Raw genomic sequence first — 24,269 nt, 5'->3', positions numbered from 1 at the left:
AAAGGGAGAACTGAAAACAACCCACAACTGAGATGTATAAATCTTTAAATAGTGAGCAGGCGAGCTTCCAGAATGCTGATGACGCAAAATGATGAAGAATTAAGTGTGCGGCTGTTTCAGGTGACCAAATATTACTATTCCTGTCAGTAAACTCTTCTTCAGAACTTCCCTTCCCTGTACTTCCCCATTCTTAACAACCCCCAGATGTGCGTGTGTGTGTGTGTGCATGCTCCTTGTGGACATGCACACACTCTCACATAATGGCAGATCACAAACACGCAGTCTTTGACGATGGCAGGTGAGCAGTGGTGTGTGATCCGTCAGACTGTGTGTGTGTGTGTGTGGCTTCCAGTTGTAGTTTCCAGTGCAAGCTTAAATACACTGACATCAAGGCTTTTAGTGTGTTTATGTGTGTGTAGATTTGAATGCTGTGTGTGTGTCATTGTGAGTCTGACAGCAGAACAATGGCACACGGAGAGGTACACACACACACACACACACACACACACACACACGCGCGCACACACACACACACATTTTTCAGTCTTTTTTTCCTGCCCTTTCTCCCGGGGGCAAGATCATACAAAGACACTAAACAACCTGACTGGGATTCTCCCCCTTCTCCCTTCTCCCTCCTCCCCGTCTCCTTTTATTCTTCTTTTTTGGCTCTTTTCCTTGCATGCAGATGCACACACACACACACACACCCAAACACACACAGCTGACTCTTCAAGGCAAGGTACACCCACCTATACACCTATACACCCCAACAAGCTCACACACACATGTGGAGGACGGCACAGAGCTGTCTGGGTGTAACCCCCGTCACGCGTGGCAGGACATGCCAAGGTTAGCTGCCACCAGAACGGATGAATCACTCCACGCACACACACGCACACGCAGTCACACACACTCGCAGTCTAAATGATTCCCTGGACTCTCATATACTCTGTCTACCCTAACCTACCCTCTCTCTTTTTTAGCTGGCCCCCTGAGACCACAGTTATTTCAATGAGGCCCTCTGTCATTGTCTTAGTGTAGACGCTACTGTACACACACACACACACATGACATACACGCTTACTCTCACACACACATACAGGTTAAAACTTTCCAGGATGATATCAAAAGTTTGGACACACCTACTCAGTAAAGAGTTTTCAGTAGATTGAAGCTTGGGTAGTCAAACCCCTACTTAGGTCTTTTTCAGGCTTTAGAAAATGCAGCATATAGGTGAGACTTTAGCCAATCACAGGTCACTTAAGACTGTATCAAGTAAAGAGCAGAGAGAGAGTCTGTGTGGGAAGTAAGGCCTCAGTCACACAGGGAATAATGCTGATATTTGGCTTCACAAATTATTCCAACTATGCTCTTCTGGACGATGGCCATTTTTTTCAGCCTTTTGAATTACTACAACTTAGGCCCCAGTAACAGAGGTCAGAGACCACCTGCCAACCAACTATTCCCCAACTGGTTGGCAAGTGGTTGCAAGGTGTTACAAGGTCGAATCACCTACACAGAGAGTCTGCACTGAAAACTTTGGTCTCCCGTAGTTTGCATGGAAGAAGCTAACTTGTCTGCAGACACTAACCAACTACTGAGTGTGACACTCAACACGAACCGTAAATGAGGAAGATTTACCTTGAAAGGCAGACCGTCTCTGTTTCTGATTTGTGTCTAACTTGACTATTCAGCTTGGAGACCTTCGCAACCTGCTAGCTTTCATCGCATAGAGGTCTACGGGTATGTTACGATATTTATCTTTCAGACCAGTTTTACCTCCCTGCTGCCATTAATCTCCAGGAGTCAGTCAGGGAATACACATTTTTCCCTAGCGACCAGTGGTTGCCTGGTCTCTTAGGCCTGTGTGATTGGGGCCTAAGTTGTAGTGATGCTATAGGTTAAACAAAAGACTTTGGCACAGTTGGCACAAGCCAAATATCAGCATTACCTGTTTAAGAAGCATCTACCTGTCTTTACAACAGAGTGAAGGAGTCTACTTATAAAATCAGATCTGCTTTTTCTTTTTTGATTCTGGTCTCCTACCACCTCACTGTGGAAGAAATAAAAAGTGGCATAATGCACAGAATTTTGTAGGAAGCAAAATTTTTAGGCAAAATATGCTTTACATCTTATTCTTCATAGTAGCTGCCTCCATGTTGATAACTCTTGGCATCCACTCAGAGCTTCATGAGGTCATCACCTGGAATGCTTTCCTTACGCTCTTAAAGGAACGTCCACATGTGTGGTGCACTTGCGTTGGCTGCTTTTCCCCTCACTCTGCAGTGGAGGCCAGATGCAGTGCACCGTCACTCTCTGTGATTAAACTGTCCTTCAATTCAGTGCTTAATTCATAAGTTAGAAAGCCCTGCAGCCTAGGGAGGGTGAAAAAGTCTTGAGACCCATAAAAACACATAGTACACTGGACAGCTGGAGGTGTGTCCTGTTGGAAAAACAAATGATGGCGCCGCTTAGCGCAAACCTAATGAGATGATGTGTTTTTGCACAGTGTTGTTGTGACCAGTTTGGATGAGAGCCTATTGAATTCTTAATCAGTCCCCAGCAGTGTCACCTGCAAAACAGCCCCAAAACATCCCACCTCCTCCCAAATTCATGATGCATCGCATGCAGAGATGGAACAAACTCTCACTCTTGCTTTCCTGACGTGGTTCCATCAGGCTCATCAACAACTGTTTAAAAACTACGCTTGGATAAACTTTGGAAATCCTTGAAATTTTCCAGCTTGAATGAAAGTCAGCGCTGTGAGATAGCACAGATTTTGATATCGATCCAATATCAAGCAAATACAAAGCCAGTATTGCCGATACCAATACCGATACCTTTAACCTATAAAGGCAGCTTATGTAGGGGAGAGCAGTGGGTCATGGTTTATGAGCTGAATCATCATCAATCTGCAAATTCTGAAAACATTTTAATAACCACTTAATGACTGGGTTTTTAATTTCCACATCAATTTGTCAGCACAAGAAAACACTTTCAGCTTTTCATGTATCTTGAAACAGTTTTTTTTCCAGTTCTGGTTCGACTTTAACTGCATTTTATTGGCTTTGTAGCAATACTTTTATTAGCTATAATCTAATCTGCACTAAAAAAAAAAAAAAAAAAGTTTCTCCATCTTCAATAAAAATGTACACTTTGAACAAAATGCAACTTAAAGATATAAAATCAAAAGTTTTTTTTATTTAATAATGAATCAAATATGTGTTTGGTATAAACAGAATGGATACTAATCAAGTAAATTTCATTTGATTAGATTCTATTAAATCTTACATTTCACATTACTTATACTTATATACATAGCAATGTAACAGAAATACATGGAAACTTTAATCTAAACTGTTAAAGTCAACATTTTGGGAAGAATATATTTATTATTTTTTGTTATTTTTTAGTGGAAACTGTGTAACTGGGTAAAAGCAGTTCATTAAAAATATTATTAAAAACTCTTAGCAGAACTTTGTGATTGCATGTCTTAAAAAAGGGCAATAGATCAAAATTTCTGGACTTTAAATTTGCTTTTACAGCTCCTGTACAGGCTTAGCCTGACAGGTCTAAAACCATCACATCATCTTGGATTTCTTAGTCTTTTTAGCCACATTAATACAGACAGAAGCTATAACCACGACGTCATTTTTATAAAGAATACATTATAATTCTCTTTCATAGCAAAAACTAGATTATGCTTAACCATCAAACCTCGGGAGGTGCTACTACTACACACTCACTTTTTAGCTTTGCAGGAAATCAGAGAAAACCACTAAGTCAAGATGCTGGTTAATGGTTGCTGTGAAACTGCCCGTGGGACAAATAAAAGTTGAAACCTGAGCTTGATCTTTAAGATGAATGTGCCTTTGAGCCGTCCTCTCGCTCCCGGAGCACATCCCTTCATCCTTTAGTTGTTAAAATCGGCTCTTATCTTAAACCAACACAGATCCCCTCCGTTTCAACGTCTCCTTGCGTAAATTGCATTTCCGCACTGACATTTATATTCTCTGCATGTATGTTAGTGGTGTAGAGCCTGTCGTAGTCTGAGATGCACCTTTAGCACCTAATGAAATGTTTTCCCACGTCCGCTGTTTGTGACTGATGATCTGAAATCGCAAAAACTGTCGAGTTGCACACTTGCACCGCGAGACATTCGCTGACCTTGACCTATAAGTGCCCTGCTGTGGGTGCCTCTTCAGCGTGATGATCACTGTGTGTTTTTGAAATGTTTTCAGGATGACGCGTGTCATCGCGGCAGCGGCGAGAGAACTCAAAGTGCTGAAGCAAGACGACAAAAAGGACACCGCTGACTCAAAGAGAGGCAGGGGGAGAAACGCAGGAAGAAAAGAAGGGAACAAAGCAGGGAGGATATTGTATGTCCGGTTTGGTGTCGGTTTAACTGGACAGCCCTGCGCGCACGCACGCACACACACACACACACACACGCACACGCACAGACGCATACTTGGGTCCAGATGCCCAGATTTGTCTGGCCATCGTAAATCAGTCCAATAAAGAGATCTAAATTAGGCCATCATCAATACAGATGGGCATGTTTTCCCTGTGTGTGTGTTTGTGTGTGTTTGTGTGTGTGTGTGTGTGTGTGTGTGTGTGTGTATGATTTACTCCTGGCTAGGATCTTGATTTGGTATCTAGTTGCCAGGAGAGAGAGAGAGGGTGGAGGATTGGGGGAAAGTGGGAAGGAGAAAGAAAGCTAAAGAGGAAGAAAGACACTTCGTTCCCAGTAAACATAATTCGCATGATTGCTCCGGTTTGGTGGGTAAATATTGGATGAAGGGAGGCTCAATTACTCTCTCTTCACACACACACAGATACAGACACACACAGACACAGATGTGTGCACACACACACACACACACACACACACAGAAGGACAAGAGCCTGTAAATCTCTAAATCGCTGCCCAACAAAGAGGCCTACTGGGACGCCCTCGCTCCTGCTTTTTCTCTTTTTTTGTTCCTCGTCTCCTTCCTTTTTCTCTCATCCACTCGCTCTATCCCTTCATCATCCGCCTCACAGGCTCATCCTTTCCTGATCTCTTCCTGGAAGTTTATTCTTATGAGAAATCAGAGTGTTTATCGTCATGCAAATTCATCACCCTCGCTTACAGAGACTCTAGCGAATATCTGAACTGCTGTTTTTCTTTTGTTGACACATTTAATCGCAGTCCATCTATTCTCTTCTTTCATTTGTACATTTCTATACTAGTTTAAAAGTAGGGATTTCCAAAAATGTATGAATTTTTTTCTCCTAAACCTGATGCGTTTTGTGTTTCTAGTAGCGGTAAAAGCAACTCAGTTCAGACTGTGATAACTGTGCTGTTGGCAAACATGGTGATGGCTGCTGTGGCTGAGAACACAAAGGAAAGATCACCAGCGAAAGAAAATGTCAGCACCCCGGCCTGAAAACACGAACACGACCGGCAACCACTTAGCAACAGTGACGCCTGTTTACTAATTTAGTCTTTTTTAACAGTGTGGACCACGAGCACAAAAGGGCAAGGTTGCATTAAAATATTTTTAGAATAAAGGAGAGCCCTTCATAACTGGGTTACTTTTTTATGTATACTTTGTCCCATTTTAACACATCCAAAACATGAAAGCTTTCAATAGACTCTAGTTATTAACTGCAAGAGCAAAACTGAAAAATATTATTACTTCCTGACAAATAAAGATTTCTCTGATTACATTTTGTGTTCTTTATCCTGTCAGCGACAGAGTGATAAACCTCTCAATTCAGTTCAGCTTTATTCATATACTATAGAGCAATGCAACAACAGTTGCCTCAAGGAGCTTTATATTGTACGGTAAAACCCAACAATAATGCAGAGAAAAGCCCCAATGAGCAAGCTCCTGTGAACAAGCACTTGGTGACAGTGGGAAGGAAAAACTCCGTTTTAACAGGAAGAAACCTGCAGCAGAACAAGGCTTAGAGGGGGACGGCCATCTGCCGTGACTGGTGAGGGGAGAGAGGGAAGCCTTTGGCAGACTGAGTCAATACTAAGGGGGGGTTCAGGGTCACCTGGTCCAGCCCCAACTATATGCTTTATTAAGTCTTAAGCCTAAGCTTTAAAGTAGAGAGGGCGTCTGTCTCCTGAATCTAAACTGGGAGCTGGATCCACAGAGGAGTGGCCTGAAAGCTGAAGGCTATGCCTCCCATTTTACTTTTAAATACTCTAGGAACCACAAGTAACCCTAACCCACAGTCTGAGAGTGAAATGCTCTAATAAGGTGATATGGTACTATGAGGTCTTTAGGATAAGGTGAGGCCTGATGTGACCTTGTGCTTTCAACAAGTGGAGAAAATCAATTTTACACAAACTATGAATCAAAACTCCGACATCCAGGCCTCTACAGGCCATTTTTGTGTTAAAATACGTAACTTCTAATACATTTGCACCTAGTTCACCTACTTTAGGGCTCGTAAAAGAAGTTTCGGAGATGCTGTTGAACAGGAACCTTTGGTAACAACTGTTCCTGCATTTGCTTGCTAACGGGTGGCCACAGCTTCACGTCATTGTTGTTCCAAAGAAAGAAGTCTTTGGCGTATATTACCAGCTCTAACCCTCTGCTTCCTGTTTTTTGTTTGTTTGCTTGTTTTATGGTCTGCCATTCTCGTCACCTACAATGCGATGTCGATGTTTATCCGTATTTGGCAAAATCCACCGACCTCCGCTGACATAAAAGGATGTGATCCTTGTTTCGAGGGTGTGCTTTTAAAAACAGGCAGTTCTTAGTCTTTAGCATAAAAACTAAGCAAGATAACATCTGAGGTAACAAAAAGGCAGTTGTTCAGAAAATTATGAATTTAGGTCCTGATTTAATATCACTGATGTTGTGACAGTACTGGGACATCAGAGTCACTCAGCAGCAGTGATGGCACCGCCTCCCTCCATCCTTTTATGCTTTCCTCTGCATCGCTCATCACCTGCTCACCTTCTTTCCTCTCCTTTTCCCTCCCTCTTCCTCTGAATTTAAGCCACTCCTCTTCCTCTGTCTCCCTGTATCCTGAAGGATTAATGCCTTTTCTCTTCATGTTGTCACCATGAGATCCACAGTGATGCATACGCTCTGTGTGTGTGTGTGTGTGTGTGTGTGTGTGTGTCTTCATGTCCTCAGCTGCCTCTGCTTTCCATATGTCTTCTGCTCATCTATCTATTTTGTTTTTTCCTTTCCATCCTCACTCGCCGTCTTCCACAGAAAGAGGAAACACACAGATTGTGCTCTTAAGAAATCACTATACAAACACCATATGTTTGACTCTGAAGGTGTGCAAACAGAGACTGTGTGTGTGTGTGTGTGTGTGTGTGTTGTTCCTTCTGTTTTCTGTAAGTCTGTCTGCTTCGCTCCGTCAGTGAAGGAGATGTCTGTATTTGTTTCAGGATTCGCTTGAATGCTTTCACTTACGTGATTTGCTTGATCATTGATCATTTTTCACCTTGCTTGTCTTTTTCAAACCTCCTCTCTAGTCTCTTTAATTTCACATCAAACACACAAACACACACGCACACACTCACGGTCTTCGTCTTCTTTGCTATTCATTCGCTCTGTGGCCTTGAGGTCCACTGTGCTGTCGGTCAGTGGAGTATTTCTCTATCATAGAGACAATACTGGAACTCTTTCATGTGCTGCTCCTTCTGTGGACTGAGCAAATGCTGTTATATGAGTGTGTGTGCGTGTGTGTGTGTGTGAGGCACTGAGTGGACGCATCTTTTTTTTGTGCCAACACACAGGCATCTGCTTCCTTTTTCCTTCTCTCTCACTCTCTCGCTTTCACTGCTATCAGACCTGGCTTTGGTCACACACACCCTGGCAGGAAAATACGAACACACACACACACACACACATGCACGCACACACACGCAAACACACAGCCAGCAAAGAGAGTCCATTCTCCCTCTACATCTTGTTCCTGTCACCCTTTCTCCTTCGACAGGAACATTCTGTATTTTAGCTCAGTGCAATTTTCTGTTGATTAGAGGTCTAAGAGACATCTAAATGACACAGAGCTGCCCTGGGTTTTTTTTTTAAAAAGCGTTTGAATCTAGTTTAAAAGTAAAAGTTTGGTAGATGTATGCATCACCGCTAGCCATTGTTTCAGCATTTCAGCAGTTATATGCTGAGGGGAGAAAAAAAATTCCAAACCAAAGCAGGTAAGCTTTAAAGAGGAAGTGGTAAGACGCCTGGGAGCCCAACACATCACAGAGTTATGCTACTTAATGTTAGACAATGTGACTGTCCAGAGCTCTGACCATGTGACGCACGAGTAGAATCTCCTTTTCTTCTACATATAGAAAAAGATCTAACGGCATTTTTAAATTGGAAAAATGGGCACTTGGTAAGTCTGAGTGTCAATCCAGTGCAATAGAGAATAGATCTCCTGTTCCTGATGAGCTCCACTGGCGCTCCCTTCTCTATCAGGATCCACTCGTCAACTAATCAACATCTGGAAGGAAACGTGTATGCAGACGGACACATTTGCTGGTGGGTATTCCTGAATCTTACTTGTTAACTCTGGCTCAGTCTTAAAAAAAATCTTTTTTATTTCATATTTTCCTGTGGTGGATCTTACAGCGGTCTAGATTTAGCTTGTGGTGCTTAGTGTTACAGCGTTCAGCATTGTTGTAAGACTAACGTTTGGTTAAACGCTGAGTCAGAGATACTGGCTGGAAGATAAACTTTTTGACTGGACTGTACAGAGAGAGAAACAAAGGGAACCACGTAAAGGGTCCCAGCCAGGCTTGAATCTGAGCCTACTGACATATGGGTCACCTGCACTACCTAGTGAGCCATATGTGCCCCAAGATGTTGACTTTTTATCCCATCTGTGTCTGCATTCCTTTGTTTTCCTACATTCAAACTCATCCATTCATCATTAAGAAAGAAGCCTCCTAAAGCTCACCTGCGTCTGTATCTTGCCCTCTGGTTGCAGAATTTTAGCGTGACACACCTTAGAAGCTGTGAGTTTGGGGAACATTTAGGAGCTTTTGAAAAAAAGCCACACACCATTCAGCCTCCCAGCCACTTCACATAAATAACACAGAGCTACCTAAGTCGCTTTTGACACAGTCACCGACATTCGCAGTGGGCACGTAGCAGCCATTTCCACGTAAATCAGGAAACATGATGCTGATTCGCAGCTTCCTCACACACAGGTGAATAAATATCAATTTGACGGCATATCGATGTTTCTCATCTGTTTCTCAACAATGTGAGTGCCTGAGCTTTTAGTCAGTAAGTGTGACATTAGAAGTCAGAGTGGAGACTGGAGGCTCCTCCAGGACATCGGCAATATGTTTCCTTTCTCAGCTGCTCTTTTGTCAATCAGTCACTGATCTCACTGTCAGCAGGACAGTGACAATAACGTTTCTCTTTGTTCAAACGGCATGTGACTGAGAGGAAGGGTCTGCGTCCTGAGATTGGGCCTGTGTGTGTGTCTGTTGTCACTATCTCATCAGTGTCTGCGTTTTGCGTGCTATCATTACAAGCGTCTTCGTTTCTCCGCCTGCTCCGGTTTCGCGCGTGCCTGTTCACACACGTGCTGTTCCTCCTCAGATGTGTGTGTGTGTGTGTGTGTGTATGCTTCCTTGTGTGTGTGCGTTTATGTGTGTCACCCATAAAGAACAATAGCCTTGGTCATCTGACTGAGAGGCTGCAGACCACTAGCATCACATGATAGAGGCTGAAGGCCACGTCTTTGTTACCAGGCCTATTGTTAAAGCTAAGGAGACAGCTGGGGTAGGAGAAGGGAATCACTGCATGCTCAACACACACACACAGAGTTACAGGAAGGCCATACACAGTCACACACATGCACAAACACACACATAAACCGCCCCTCGTGACTCCAATCAGGCTCAGTGACAAAGATGATGCCTTCTTCTCAACTGGAATACTAAGACACACGCACACACACACACACACACTGCAGGCAGATAGCTATAATTATAGTGACAGAAACTGGCAGGTGGCATTGTCTGCAGCATACCGCTCTCTGTCAACCAGCAAGAGACGGCGGGGAAGACTCGGAGCTCATTCTCGGAATGACAGCAGCCTCGAGAGTGTGTGTTCATGTGGTTTATAGATCTGCGTGTGTCTCACAGAAACGCAGTGTCACATATACAACTTATAACGAGTAATTAAAACAATGCACCTTTCAAAACTTCAAGGCTTTTGTAGAGAAGTGAAGTCACGAGGAAACTTTTGTTAAACTGTGTCTGCTCATAATTAGACACACACTTCAGTGTTCTGACTTCACCTTTTAGCGCGACTCAGATCTTTTCCTAAGTGTTTCAATAGCCTGCAGTTCACAATGTGTTACAGGATGCCGGTGTCAGGTGTCGCTGTCCCGACCTCTGTAGTGCCCATCCCCCTCCACCCTGACCTACGCAGGCATATACACAGTAAAGCAAATAAGTATGGTATAACAGCTTCATAGAGGACGAACGCTTGCACTGCTAATCTGAGCCGGTTCCCTTACGCCCTTTTAAACATTTGTATTTTAATTTGTTCTTTTAATATTTTTCAGGGGCGGGAAACATTAAATACCTGGCGGTGGTGTCAAACTAAAAGCTGGTGTCTCTAGAAGTGCTCAAAAGCCAACATCACATGAAGCACAGCAAGCGTACTTTAAATACCAAGTCCAAAGCTCTGAATGCAGAATGAGGCAGAGATCAGAGGTGAGAAGACAAAGGAAAAAAAGAGGGTGGAGAGCGAAAGAAAGCAGGACAGGTGTAGTCTTTGAAATTCGCCTCCTCTCAAAAGGGCTGATCCATTACTCTGTGTGTGTGTGTGTGTGTGTGTGTGTGTGTGTGTTTGCCCCTTCTGGGTAGGTTATGACTAGAAGAGGTGAGGACGGCAGCCAGACTGATTAAAATTAAGGGAAAAATGACAAACTTAAGGTTGACGTTGATACGGGGAACTTGTATTCAAGAAATGGGGGAAAAAAATCTGCACTCAGGAGGTTTTTTTTTTGTTACCAGTGTGAAGAGAAACACGCCTCCCAAAATCGATTCCTGGGAGTCGAGCTCAGACCCCCTTTTCACCGGGCTCATGTGAAGAAGAAGCGGAAAAGACGATTGAATAGATGAATAACGAGAGTGAAAGGGTAACAAAGAATCTAAAACGGCGGAGAAAGACATGAGGAGTTTAGCCTTTCATGAAGTGCACAGCTTATGAAATCGGATAGCCCTGAAATGTGAGTGTGTGACCAGCCTGTGGCCTCCAGGTGTTTGTGAGTGAGTATGTGTATGTGTCGTTCAAAGTCAAAGGGTAGATTTTAGCAGAAACCACACCCACCCTTCAAGGGAGGGCATCTCTGCTTCTTTCAGACAAATACAAATGAGTATCTGTGTGTATTTGTGTGTGTAGGTGTGTGTGTGTGTGTGTGTGATGTGCAGCTGTGCTGACAGAGACAGTAAGGATCCTTGAACTGGAAAGATGAGAACGTCCTCTAGAAGGCTTCGTAAAAACATCTCATTGTACATCCTATCGCTCATTGAATTCTCATACATGGAAACGTGACAGCCACACACCAGGCCTCCATTTTTCCACAGTTAAGTGTCATTTCCACAAGCTCCCACTCAGCTGGACTCGACCCAATTTCCGACATTTTCCATTTCAACTGTGTACCTGCTAATGTTTGCAGAGATGTTACAGCAATGCGACTAAAATCCCGTGACATCATTTGTATGCGACACAAACACAGATATCAAGGCGATGCTGTACCTGCTGCTTGGTCGACTAATTTTTTTGTCATGGTGACCATGGTGTTCTTTTGTTGTGTAGTCATTTTTCTTGTTGCTCTCACGACTCATCGAGTGGCGCCAATGACCGACCAATCAGTGGCGAGGAGTCTGCTGACGCCACATTTTCAGACCGACTCAGCTCGCTTGGAACTCTGGCCTCAGCCTCCAAGTAGATACACCTATGGTATCAAAGTCCTATGTGACTTCCTTATTGAGCTATCGTGTTCAAAAGATTTTCAAAAAACTTGACCTCTCACCTTAAGGTTGAGGTCACTGAGATTCGAGCTCGTCTGAGATTTTTAGTAGATACACCTGTGGTATCAACTTGAAACTCCTGTGTCGCTTTGTTCTGGACTTATCGCATTCAGAAACTTGGGAGTCCAAGTCACCCAGCTGCCCGCCCAGCAGGGTGAGAAGAACACCTCATCAGCCTTTTATGGCTGAGGGGCAAAAATGTTCCTGGTACCAGGCACTGCCACCTAATGGAAAACCTTAAAACCTGAGCCGAGCCGAGCTGAGCAGGTACTGGTGGAGTCAGTCTGCATGTTTCGGAATGTGCTCCCGTTTGCTCTGGCAGGCCTAACCCACCAAAGCATAAATCCTTAATAAGTTCAAAACACACACTCTCAGGCAAGTCAGGAGCGGCGCGCCTAATGCTGCTGGCAGCCTTAACCAACAACTCGTCAATCTGTTCTCGGTATATAAAAAAAAGAGGAAACATTTCTCTCCCTCCTGGCAGAAGGTGGGAGCTGACACCTTTCCCTGAGCGTCCTGGCAAAGAAAACCTCTCTGTCTTTTTTTTGTTTTGTTTTTGAAGATGAGACTATTCCCTGTTTCCTCTCTCCCTTACTCCAGTTTCCTTCTTCTTTTCGCTTTCCTCATTAGTTGGTGGGCAGAGCTGCAATTAGCACAAAATTGTTTCAGAGATTGGGGGGGTGAGGAGACAGTAAGGATGGAGAGACAGAGAGAGAGAGGGAGAGGTAAACAAGAAAGAAGAGTTGAAAGAATGTGGCTGGAGGAGAAGGTAATTAATGAAGGTGCTATAATTACTGGGGCCTGTTTACGCCAACACACACACACACATCACTTACCTTTCCACTGCAATAACTATTTAAAATGCTGGCCCTGTAACTTTACTAATGACAGGCTTTTTTTTTTCCTCAACCAAAGCATGGGCCATTTTAAAAATTCACCACACAGAGCTTTAGTTAAGATTCGGGTCCATTTTAACCAGGAAAACATAACCTTGTAAGTAGAAAGATGTAAAAAGTAATAATAATAAAGATGATGATGCAATAGTAAGAGTAGTAGGGGAAGAACAAAAATTAGAGCGAAGGTGGAGGGAAAAGTTAAGGGGACGACGGGGAGGAATTGGAGGGCGACAAGAAAGTGGAGGAGAGGACAAAGGCAAATGAAAGGAGGATGCGAAGGAGAGGAGGTGACGAAGAGAACATATCAATAGAGGACACATTCAGCAGGAAGAGGGGGAGGAAGGAGAGGGAGCAAGGAAAGAGCAAAAAGTGGAGGAAGGAGAGGAGGGAGGGAGGGAGGTGCGATGGGGACAAACCAAGGTGGAACTCTGATGATGCTAAATTTGGTGAAAGGAGAAGACTTCTGTGTGTGTGTGTGTGTGTGTGTGTGTGTGTGTACACGTCGGGAGACTTGCTGAATCGGCCGTGGTTCCAGTTTCACGCCTCTGAGTTTGACAGAGGGGGAGAGAGAGAGGGGAAAAGAGAAGGAGACAGAGAGAGCGAGAGGGTCCCTAGCCAGTAATGTTCCCTCAGGGCGGAAAAGAAGGAGGGAGGTGAGGAGAGGAGAGGAGGAGGAGGAAGAGGCAGGCAGGAAAGGGGACAAAGTAGGGGAAGAAAATGTATATGCACCGTTACAAACACTTCATTGCTTGGAGAACACTCGACCTTTTTCTAATGTCCTTACCAGCATTAGAGCTCTATAGTATAACTATAAACCCTCATAACTTCTAACACAATGTGTATTTATACTGATTTACTAGATTTACTGTTCATCACAGGTCTTCTTAATCAGACATCTGTTATGACCAACTAGGCTAATAATAAGCTATTGACTATATATAAAAGATGGATGTGGCCTCCAGGTCTGAAGAACAATCTATCATCTAATTACCAAACAAGCTGAATCATCAGACCAAGGTGCTGGACCCATTTGGCAGATGTTTTAAGTATCTCGCTCTCCACACTGACTGTGTAGCTGCTTGCGACCAAAACAGCTGGCCAACAAATGTAAACTGAAGCTTCGGATACCAAAAAAAATCACATCCCTCGCCTTCAACTGCAAAAACCTGTCATAATCGGCATTCTTTCCCATGGCCAGCAGAGGGCAGCTACTCCGATGCAAAAAATTAGGCAGATCACATAGGTACGGTGGCCCTGAGAGGGCAAATGCACTGAAAAGCACACAAAACACAATGGGAACAGATAAAAAAATGAACAAAAGATGAATAAATTATTTTGGAAATAGAAAAAAAAGGCAGCAAAAGCTAAAAAATACAAAAATCACAAAACAAAAGTGATTTTTGGGGACACGAAAACATAGCAGAAACGACAAGCTAACAGTAAACGGCTAATAGCAAACAGCAAATATCTTCATTACATATGAATCACAAGATTAAAACACTCAATGCATCATTTTCTCCCTAACAACACTGATTTATACCGTGTCAATACCAAGTTCAATCCTTTGCATTTTTTAATTACTGTCACTTCCGCGGCTTGTCCGTCACATTATTGTATCCCCAGAAACACTTCTGTTGTGTTTTATTCAAATTCTTTTGCATTTTGTGTGCTTTTGCAGCATTTTTCTATTTGCTGGTGTTTTCTTATGGTGCAGTTCATTTGACCTCTCAGACCCGCCGTATATTGGAGTCAGTTGGCACAGCAAAAAAGGTCGTGAGTTTGAATCTAACGGCCAGCTGGGGTCTTTTTGTGTGGAATTTTGCATTTTCTCCACGGTACAAAGACATGCATGGGTCGGGTTAACTGGTACTTCTAAATTGGCCATTAGTGTGAATGTGTTATTCCTGCAACAGGCTGGGGACCTGTTCAGGGTTTATCTCACCTCACTATAATAGCTAGACTCCAGCCCCACTATGACCCTAAACCGGGTTTTTATTTCTCTATTATCTGTCTATCAATTGTGAGTTTAAAGTGAAAAAATGAACACAATATGAAGCTCATTTTGTAATATTTGTCCCAGTTAAACTAAAATAGATGCAGTGAAATATAGTTGATCAGCTGACACTTTCCCTCAGCCCTAACAGATGGCTACCCCTCCCTGAGTCTGGTTCTTCCTGCCAAAAGTGAATTTTTCCTTCCCACTTTTACCAAATGCTTGCTCACAGGGGGTTACTTGATTTTAGGGGGTTTCTCTTTATTATTGTAGGGTCTTTACCCTACAACAATAAAGGACCTTGAGGTTGCTGTTGTTGTGCTTTTGCAGTACATAATATATATGTTATATAATTGGCAATAAACTACATACTACTGAGCATGCTCAACTCAAGACTCCATCATTTACGTACAGTTTGTGGTCTCGGTAAGGTTCTAGTTTTTGTGTTTGTCTTGTAAGTGAAAACTTAGCCACTAAATTATGTTTTTCCATTACTTTAATGTAATCCCCTTATTTTAAAGTTTAATCAAATGCAGCTAAGAACAAATAAGATAATTTTAAACAGTGTTTGGTCCCAAATGCACAACATCACATGCTAATTCTTAACAAAATGTGTTTAATGGCTTTAATAGCACAGTTTCAGGTTTAGAGTCGTGGGTTGATTTTCAAACTGCACTGTGCAGTCAAATGGACCAAAACTAATGAATGCATGAACGGTACAAACTCAAATCAAACACTTTGTGTCATCAAAAGCTTAACTGAAAGCTTTTGATGATTTAAAAAAACACAGCCAGTACTGATCCTACCACAGGTTCACCTACAGAAACCTTGTTGTGACTTTTACTTCCTCTAGAAAGTCAAATTTGATCGTCTCCTTGGCCAAAAAAGTGCAACTGAGCCCTGGTTTAAAGGTCTCCTGGACCCAGTTTGAACTTCAAACCTGACCCTCCTATCTCTATAAATAATCACACATACTCATTATTTGCATGCGTCTGTCCGCTTCCTGTATATGCTCTTTTCATACACACCTGTGAAATGCTACCTGACTCTTGTTATGCAAACTATGCAAAGCATTTGCTATTCATTTCTCCAAATAGCCTACTTCAATATCGCAAACCCTTTGCAGCATGAATATGAGGGTGTGTCGTGTCTGCGAGTCTAACTCTTTATCCATTTAGGCTTTGGCATTTGTATCCCTAAGCATAAAAAAAAAAGAAAAAACGAAGTGTGTGTGTGTCAGCGATAAGGTGTAAGCTAATGGACATCTAAATGCTGCTGATGTTACATTGGATAGTTTAAGGGCCCTCAGGTCCCCTTAGACCAATACTGGAAGAGGGAAAGTGAGGGAGGGAATGTGACTTCTGCAAATCGCTTTGACAAGGACACCCGTGCCTCGAGCGGCGTCCTCTCTCGCCTCATCGAGCACACACACAGCAACATCCACACCTCAGCAGAATTGTGAGGTGACTGTTGCACTCTGAACAGCTGACTTGGTGGAGGACATTTGTGTGAGTGAGTGTGTTTGAGTTACGCTGAATTCAGTTTTAATTTGGTGACGAGAGAAACGGGCAGAAAGTATTTTTCAGTCTTGTGCACTGGATCGAGGAAGCTTTTTTTATTTCTGAAATGTCTGGAGAAAAATGGTACATTAATTAAACTGAAGGCGACCTGACGTTGCATTCCAAAGTTTAGCAAACACGGATATTTTTTATTGAAAAAAAAAAACAACAACAAAAAAAACCTGACCTCTTCCAAAAAAATGTCGTGTTTTTGGAAGATTCCAAAAAGTTTTGTATGGGTTTAACAGAGAAGTTAAACCACCAAACTTTATAGTTTGCAAAGAGAACACCACTAAAGATAAAACATAAGTGTAAGAGGGCTTACCATTAAAGGTGGAGCACAATATTGAAACAGCGATATATCCTACTGCTTCCTCTTTCAATATGTGAGCTACACACTAGTGCAGGTGCACCTAAAGCAATGCTAAACAGTGACAGCCGGCCAAAGCAAATCAGTGAGCTGATTAAATGAAACAAACATCTCACACACACACACACACACACACACACACACACACACACACACACACACACACACACACCATGATACAGTGAATAAATAGTTCTGCTTTTAGTCTTTTTAAGGGTATTACTATTTTTTAGTTACCCTGATACTGATGCAGCATCATAGATAAACAACATATCAGGTAGTGCAGACGTGACAGTTTCCCACTGTGTGTGTTTGAGATTCCCTCCCTATTTGCCATTTTCTCTCCATATTTTCTGTCGTTGAGTGGAAGGTCCACTTCCTGTTAAACAAATCAATACACCTGGCGTCCCCTAAAAAAGACGGCCCGGCTCACCTCAAAGTCGTTGGCCTTGTTGTAGTGCATGTTGAGTGCCCTGAACAGTTCGGCATCTCGGCCCACGGTCAGCTCCTCGGCAGCGGTCACGCCCTCGTTGATGGCCTGCCGAGCAAACTTCTCCATCTGGATGTAGTAGAACTCCCTGAAGTTGCTGAACCACTTGATCAGCTGGGAGGTGATGCATCGATTGAACTGTACGAGAAGAGCATCATAAATATAAAAAAAGAGCTTTAACATTACATTTCCACTGCATGCACATGTTTCCGCTTAGAGCTGGGATTTTCTGCATGTTCTGCAATAGAACTGTTGGTCTTAATAGCAAAATCACAACATGTCCTCTAAATTCAATTTAGTTTTATTTACATAATCACAACGACAGTCACCTCAAGGTGCTTTATATTGTAAATTAAAGACCCTACAATAATACAGAGAAAGCTCCAACAATCACTCAACCCACTATGAGGATAAACTGCCATTTAACAGGAAGAAACCTCAGGGAGCTGTTATTTATGTTTTTATTTAATTTTATTGTGCTTTGTGACAGTGCTGCATAAATAAACTTCCCTTACTTACTCTGTTATGTACTTTTTGGGGCTGTGGACTCCAACAGGGTTAAGGTGTAAAACGCTTGTGTTCTCTTTTTAGCAGCATCAAGCTGTGTTAAAGCATTTTTTGTTGAATCATACCAATTATATAATTAATATAATTAATTATATTCTTCCTTTAGGCCGGATCATTAGCGGCTTCAAAAATATTTCCTACCATCTGTATGCAGACGATATCCAATTATACATCTCCTTTAAACCTTGGGAATTAGACAAGCTATCCACTCTTATGGACTGTCTTAAGGAAATTAATGTTTGGATGACAAACAATTTTTTGCAGCTGAACGCAGACAAGACCGAGTGCTTAATCCTTGCTCCAGAGAATATCAAGCCCCAAATTAGTCAACATCTGGGTGCCTTTTCATCCTCGATAAAAGCTACTGCTCGGAATCTTGGGATAATTTTCGATCAATCTCTTTCTTTTGACGCTCATATTAAATCTGTGACCCGCTCCTGCTTTTTTCACCTAAGAAATATTGCCAAACTCAGGACTATTGTCTCCAAAACTGAACTCGAGATGCTTGTCCACACTTTCATTTCCTCCCGGCTAGACTATTGTAATGCACTCTTCTCCTGTGTATCTAAGGCTTCACTAAATCGGCTCCAAGCGGTTGAAAATGCTGCAGCAAGGCTGTTAACCCATAGTAAAAAATTCTCCCATATCACTCCTATACTAAAATCCTTGCACTGGCTTCCGGTTGGGTATAGATATAAGTTTAAAATCCTCACCTTTACGTTTATGTCTCTACAAGGTGAGGCCCCCACCTATATCACGGAGCTTCTCCAACCCTACTCTCCAAAGCGGACTCTTAGATCCACTGATAGTGGTCTTCTATCTATTCCACGGACCTGTTTGACGCACCATGGACACTGTGGCTTCTTTTAAAAAACAGCTTAAAACACATCTGTTTAGACAGGCATTTGGGTAATGTTCGTGTGAAATATGTTGTTTTATTCTATACTGTACTATTGCTTTGTTTGATATGCTTCTATACTGTTATATTGTTTGTTTGACATGCCTTCATTCCCATGTGAAGCACTTTGTAACAGCTTTTTGTCTTAAAAAGTGCTATATAAATAAATTTTACTTACTTACTTACTTAACATGATTCATTGTACAGGAAGTGAACAAGTTTTGATGACTTTTGGTTGTAAGGTAACAAATCTTCGAAAAAGAGGCAGAAGACAAACTGCTGATTGCTGCTTCCTGTTTGTTGATGTAGAAGTATCATAGCACAGCTGATGTTTTCTTTGGAACTTATTTGCCTGATGCTCTATCATCAAATTTGCCTTGAACTGGGCCTCCGTATGAATGCTCACATTGGATTGTGGCACGACATGTTCAGATGAATTTGCTTTTTGTTCTGCAGCCAACATATTCCATGCAAGTCTATGCAAATATAGCTCTAATTGTATGTCAACACTGTGCCGGGACTAAATAATAAGGAGGAATGTTTTTTGTTAAATATAATCTGCTGTTGATTTCTGGTAAAACATATAAGCTAGACAGTGTTGTTTTTTATTTGAATTTTTTGGTGTGTATACGTACACTGGAAGTTAGAGAAAAACAGAAACTATTGCCCCAATCAACCCCCGCCCCTCTCCACACGCCTGTATTTGTCCTCCTCATAAGCCACTAGTACAAGGAACACCTTGAGGCTCCTTGCTGGAGAAAAAACATCTCTTTAAACTGCAGCAATCACACAAGAATATCCCAAATATTAACTTATTGTTATGCCAGAGCGGGCTTTCACACAGAGTCAAACTGACATTAAGAACTCATTAAACCCTCATCCTGCCCTGCAGCCTTACGAGCACTGCGGAAAACGTCTGTTCCGATCCAGGTTTTTAGTTTAGCGAAGTTGTTTTTAAAAAAAGTTTTAAGAAGTTATTAAATAATTGAGCTTTTACTAAATTAACATCAAGCTAGTTATAATGTATCAAATACTAATTTGACTTTGGAAAAAAACAGCTACAATTTCACGTAATTGGTAAATCATCATTTTCCTGCACCAATAAATTATCATTTTTGATAATTTCCCACCTTTAAATAGATAAACTTCTTGTATATTTGTATCACAGGATATAGAGCAGGAATAAAGGAAGGAAAAGGGAAAGTATCAGTGTGTACAGTGAACACTGTGTGTGAAAATGCACAACAAACTTAAAGGGCTGAACATATTTTAAGAGATTTCTGCAAGTTTTAAGAGAATCATTTGGAGGTTTTTAAGGCAGCATTACATATAAAATATGTCTGAGTTTTCATCGTTCTCTGGAAAAAAGAAAAAAAACCCCACACATTAATTTTTTTTTTAAAAAGCGCAGCGACAGCCCAGTGAAAGTGTATGTGGTTTGTGTGTGTGTGCTCAGTGGAGGGGAAAAACGGCTTTGACACAGAGATTAAGCTCAGTATTGTTACAAGACATTGTCTCACAGGAGCGAGGGATGAGCGAGAGAGATAGAGAGAAAGAAAGACAGACGGGGGAGAGCGAGCCGAACGGTGCGAGGCAGCGTGGAGAAAAAAAGGAATGCACGGAGAGGGAGCGCAGCGGAGGACGGCCGAGGGAAAGAGATATTTTTTCAGGAACGGTTAGAGGGGGTGACATAATGGAGCATAATAGAGCGTGGTGGTGCTGTGTGTGTGTGTGTGCATGTGTGTGTGCAGGAGAAGGAAAGGGAGTTGGTTTTAAAGAGCATAGTGACAGGAGGGAAGAGTGTGTGTGTGTGTGTGAGTGTGTTGGTGACCCACAAAAGAGTAGCATGAAGGGAATCTGATAACTCAGCAATTAACACATATAAGAAGATGTCATCTGTAAAAAAACAAAAGATAACCATCCTGCCACAAACTCAAAGTAGGATAACAAGGATGCCCACATTAATAATTAACAGATTTTAGTCTTATTTTCACAAATAAATAAAGGAAAAATGCAATTGTTTGTGTATCTGTACCGTACAGGCTTCCAGGTATGATCCACCTAAGAAGTTGGAAGATGTATCACAGTTTATCTGAGGATGCTGATGTAAGAATCTTAAATCCAGCAAATTTTTCAAAAAGCCAAATTTTGCTTCTTCACTGTCTGATCATTGAGATAAAAGGTGATAGGCATCAATTAAATAATCATTTAAGTCCCAATTTTAATTCAAATTGCCAGCATTTTACAAATTCTCAAATATAATTACATGATTGCTCAAAAGTTTGGGGTCACTTAGAAATCGCCTTGGTTTTTTTGTGTCATCAAAGTTTTGTTTTTAATAATAATAACAATAGTAAATAATCAGGGCATTGACAGTGGTTATGACTTTTAATGGGCTTCATATGTCATTTTCATGCAGCCATCACACCGTGCTCCCTAATGTAAGCATAGCATGTTAAAAGGCTAATTGATTATTATAAAAGCCATTTTCCAGCCATGGCGGAACAGCTGAAAACAGCTTTGATGACTAAAGGAGAGCATCAGACTTCAATTACAGTCTCACAAAGGTCAACAAAAGTAGTTTTCTTCTAAGAAATTTGAGAAATGGTTAAAACAGTGAACTTTTTTATACGACAGTGGGAACTTAATGACTCCAACCTAATCACAGATAGCTAGAAGAAATTATAAATGCATCCCAAAGAAGAGGTCGGGTCTCAGGAGGTTAAAGAAGAGGCAGTCGGGGGTATTTTGTGTATAAAAAGAGGAGCCGGCACAGTCACCGGATCCCAGCTCTGCTGAGCTGATGTGGGAACAGTACACCACAAGTTCCCATTGGACTAATCAAATGTGGGAGGTGCTTCAAAAAGCCTGATTACCCAAAGAAATTGAAAATAGATATTATCATTTTCATATTATTTTCACTACAAACTTTTTGTTTCTTTATGTGCATTAGTGTTGCTTCCACAACTGGACTTCAGAATAATGCATCCTTTAGATTTTCACTGGAAAATAAAGCCAATGTAGGATTTTTAAGATCGATACCAATACTGATATTTGATGATTTAAAAATCTGATACACTGGTTGATATTCTCTTCTTTCAGAAACATGAAACATAAACAGATCTGTTGTTATTTATGAGTTCATACTGAGATAACATGATGGTGCTATATAAAAATAATCTATCACAACAAGTCATTGTATATTCATTTATGTCTGACGCGACTCTGCTTGGACCTCTGGTTGGCAAACTATGCAACAAAAAATGGTTTATTCTTAACTCTTTACTTTTCTGTCTTTATGTATAAAACCACCTCAGGTAGAGTTTATCAATATGAACTGAAGCTGGTGGCTACAAAACTTGTGTAGGTACAGCTTGAAATCAGAGTACTTTTCAGCCTCTTAAATTTGAATCGTAGAAGCGACTTCACATGTAGTCAGATGTAGTCATGTCACCACCTGCCCTCTTATCCACCCGCTATGTCATAAAGCTCATCACAATCAGCACAAACCACAAAAAAAAGAAGGAGGGGGGGGGAGGAAAAAGCGCTGAGGTGGAGGAATGCCGTTTTCTGTTTGCAGTGAAAAGGGGGAAAGAGAGAGTGTCAGAGAAAGTGTCAGGGTGGCCCGACTCTTCTTCCCTTGATGGTCCACCCCACCCCCCGCCCCCGGGCCACATTCGAAGGGCAAACGCACACATCCTTTAAGAATCTGCCCCCCCCCGCCCCCGCTTCAACCAGATTCGCCGTTGCTCGGCAAGTTCTGCCGAGGACGGTGTGAATGTGCACAATCAACAGAAATCTGCGAGTCGTAGCACTGAAGGTGTCTCGTGATTCCTGGAGGAATAGCTGTTGTAGGAACTTTTTGTTCAATTTATGTTGTAGGTCATTTCTGCTTTACCATGCAGCACACAGTGTAGGGACTGCAGCTGCTTAAGGAATAGTGTGCAGAATCCTTGCTTTAACAATAAGCCGCTTAGAATTTTTAATCACTTGTATCCAGTTTTGATTGGTTAATCTTTGTTGTGTCAAATTTTTTGCTTAAAGACAAATTAGATCATTAAAAGCATAGTTAATCAGCTTCATGTTACGTAGTTTGGCATTAACATCAGCTCAATGTAACTACACGGTCTTAGAAAAGATTTAAGTAAGCTCATAAAATTGTTCATTTCTGATGTTCAGTTTAAGCAGCATCAGTAAAAACAGCTTTTTTCCTCTTCATATCCTGACAAGGCAAAATTGGCCGTGTTGCTCATCGTGCAACTAATTGACAAGACGGGTGAGAGGCGGGCTGGACGCTAATTGATTCCTGCTGAGATGGCGGCATCCAGATATCATTTCAGCCTCTCAAGGCAAGAGTCTTCAGGGCTCTCGCTGATAAATGTGTGTGTGCGCATGCATATTAGCGAGCGAGAGTGTTAAAAACCCTCAGCTGGCAGGCAACTTGCAAGTGAGAGTGCGCGAGTTAGACGGAGCTCCCCGAGCCAGCCAGCGTCTAATTAATCCTCCTCCACTCCTAACGAGGTCTTAATTATTCTCGCTGACTCTCTCAAGACGAGACGGCAGCGACCTCAGCGTCTTGTGCTTATATGTGTGATTGTCTGGTCAGAAGGCAAGAGGTTTGCACAATGCAATTAATGTCCCGGGCGTGCATGTGTATGTGCGTGCTTGCTCATCTGTGGCTAAAACAGTTGTCAGCTCAACCCGCTTCCCACACCGAGCGAGGAGACCATTGTGTGTAAGAGGCTCATCTTTAAGAACCAGTTTCCCATAGACAAAGTCCATTCAAGTCCAATTAGGGAAAGCCATTCAGGGCCCTAATTCCCTTACAGTGAATCTGCCTGATCCTTCTAACACATGCTACTTATTGTTCCCTGGGAAGGATCGGGGGGGCGCTAGGAGTAAAAGAGAGGGTGAGAAAAAAAAAGGAGAAAGAGACACTGACCCGGATTTCAGAGATATGGTAATGATGAGGATAATGAATGCAGTGGGACAATGAAACAGGACACACACACAGACAGACAGACAGCAACAGGGTGTGCTCACTCGCTCAGTCTTCAGCGCACACACACACTAGCAAAGGCTTGAAAAGAACAGCCTCACTCATCACAAATAGGATTAACCATGATTCATTTTCATTAAGCAATGTAATGTCTCCCACTCAGAAATATGCTGGATTAAGTGGGATTACGACTCAATTAAAACAAAATTTGACTATAAACCATTATTTGCATAAAATATGAACAATAGGAAACCATAATTTCTTAAAGGCTAACTCTGTAGATGTGTGCTTCTTACTGTCAGCAAATCCCTTAAGTTGCTCTCACTAACAAGTTCTGTCTGGGAACGAAAGCAAGTCATATCAAATTCTTTGACAGAGCACATGCACACACACACCATTTGGTTTATCTAAATCCCGCATGCTTCCATGTCTCTAAAACATCAAATATATGCACTCGTCAAAATCTTAA

At 42.0% G+C, this 24,269-nt stretch overlaps 1 protein-coding gene across 1 annotated transcript in view; it reads right to left on the bottom strand.

Annotated features, from left to right (window-relative positions):
• Positions 1 to 24,269, bottom strand: part of prox1a (prospero homeobox 1a) — a 41,728-nt gene that overhangs the window by 2,634 nt on the left and 14,825 nt on the right. The window contains 1 exon segment of the mRNA XM_003446607.5: positions 17,280 to 17,474. Coding sequence (XP_003446655.3) covers positions 17,280 to 17,474 — 195 coding nt within the window.

Source organism: Oreochromis niloticus, linkage group LG23 (assembly GCF_001858045.2).
Source record: "Oreochromis niloticus isolate F11D_XX linkage group LG23, O_niloticus_UMD_NMBU, whole genome shotgun sequence".
In the NCBI taxonomy this organism is placed as follows: domain Eukaryota; kingdom Metazoa; phylum Chordata; class Actinopteri; order Cichliformes; family Cichlidae; genus Oreochromis; species Oreochromis niloticus.
The sequence above is the reverse complement of the archived record's forward strand: the minus strand, read 5'-3'. Positions and strand labels throughout refer to the sequence as shown.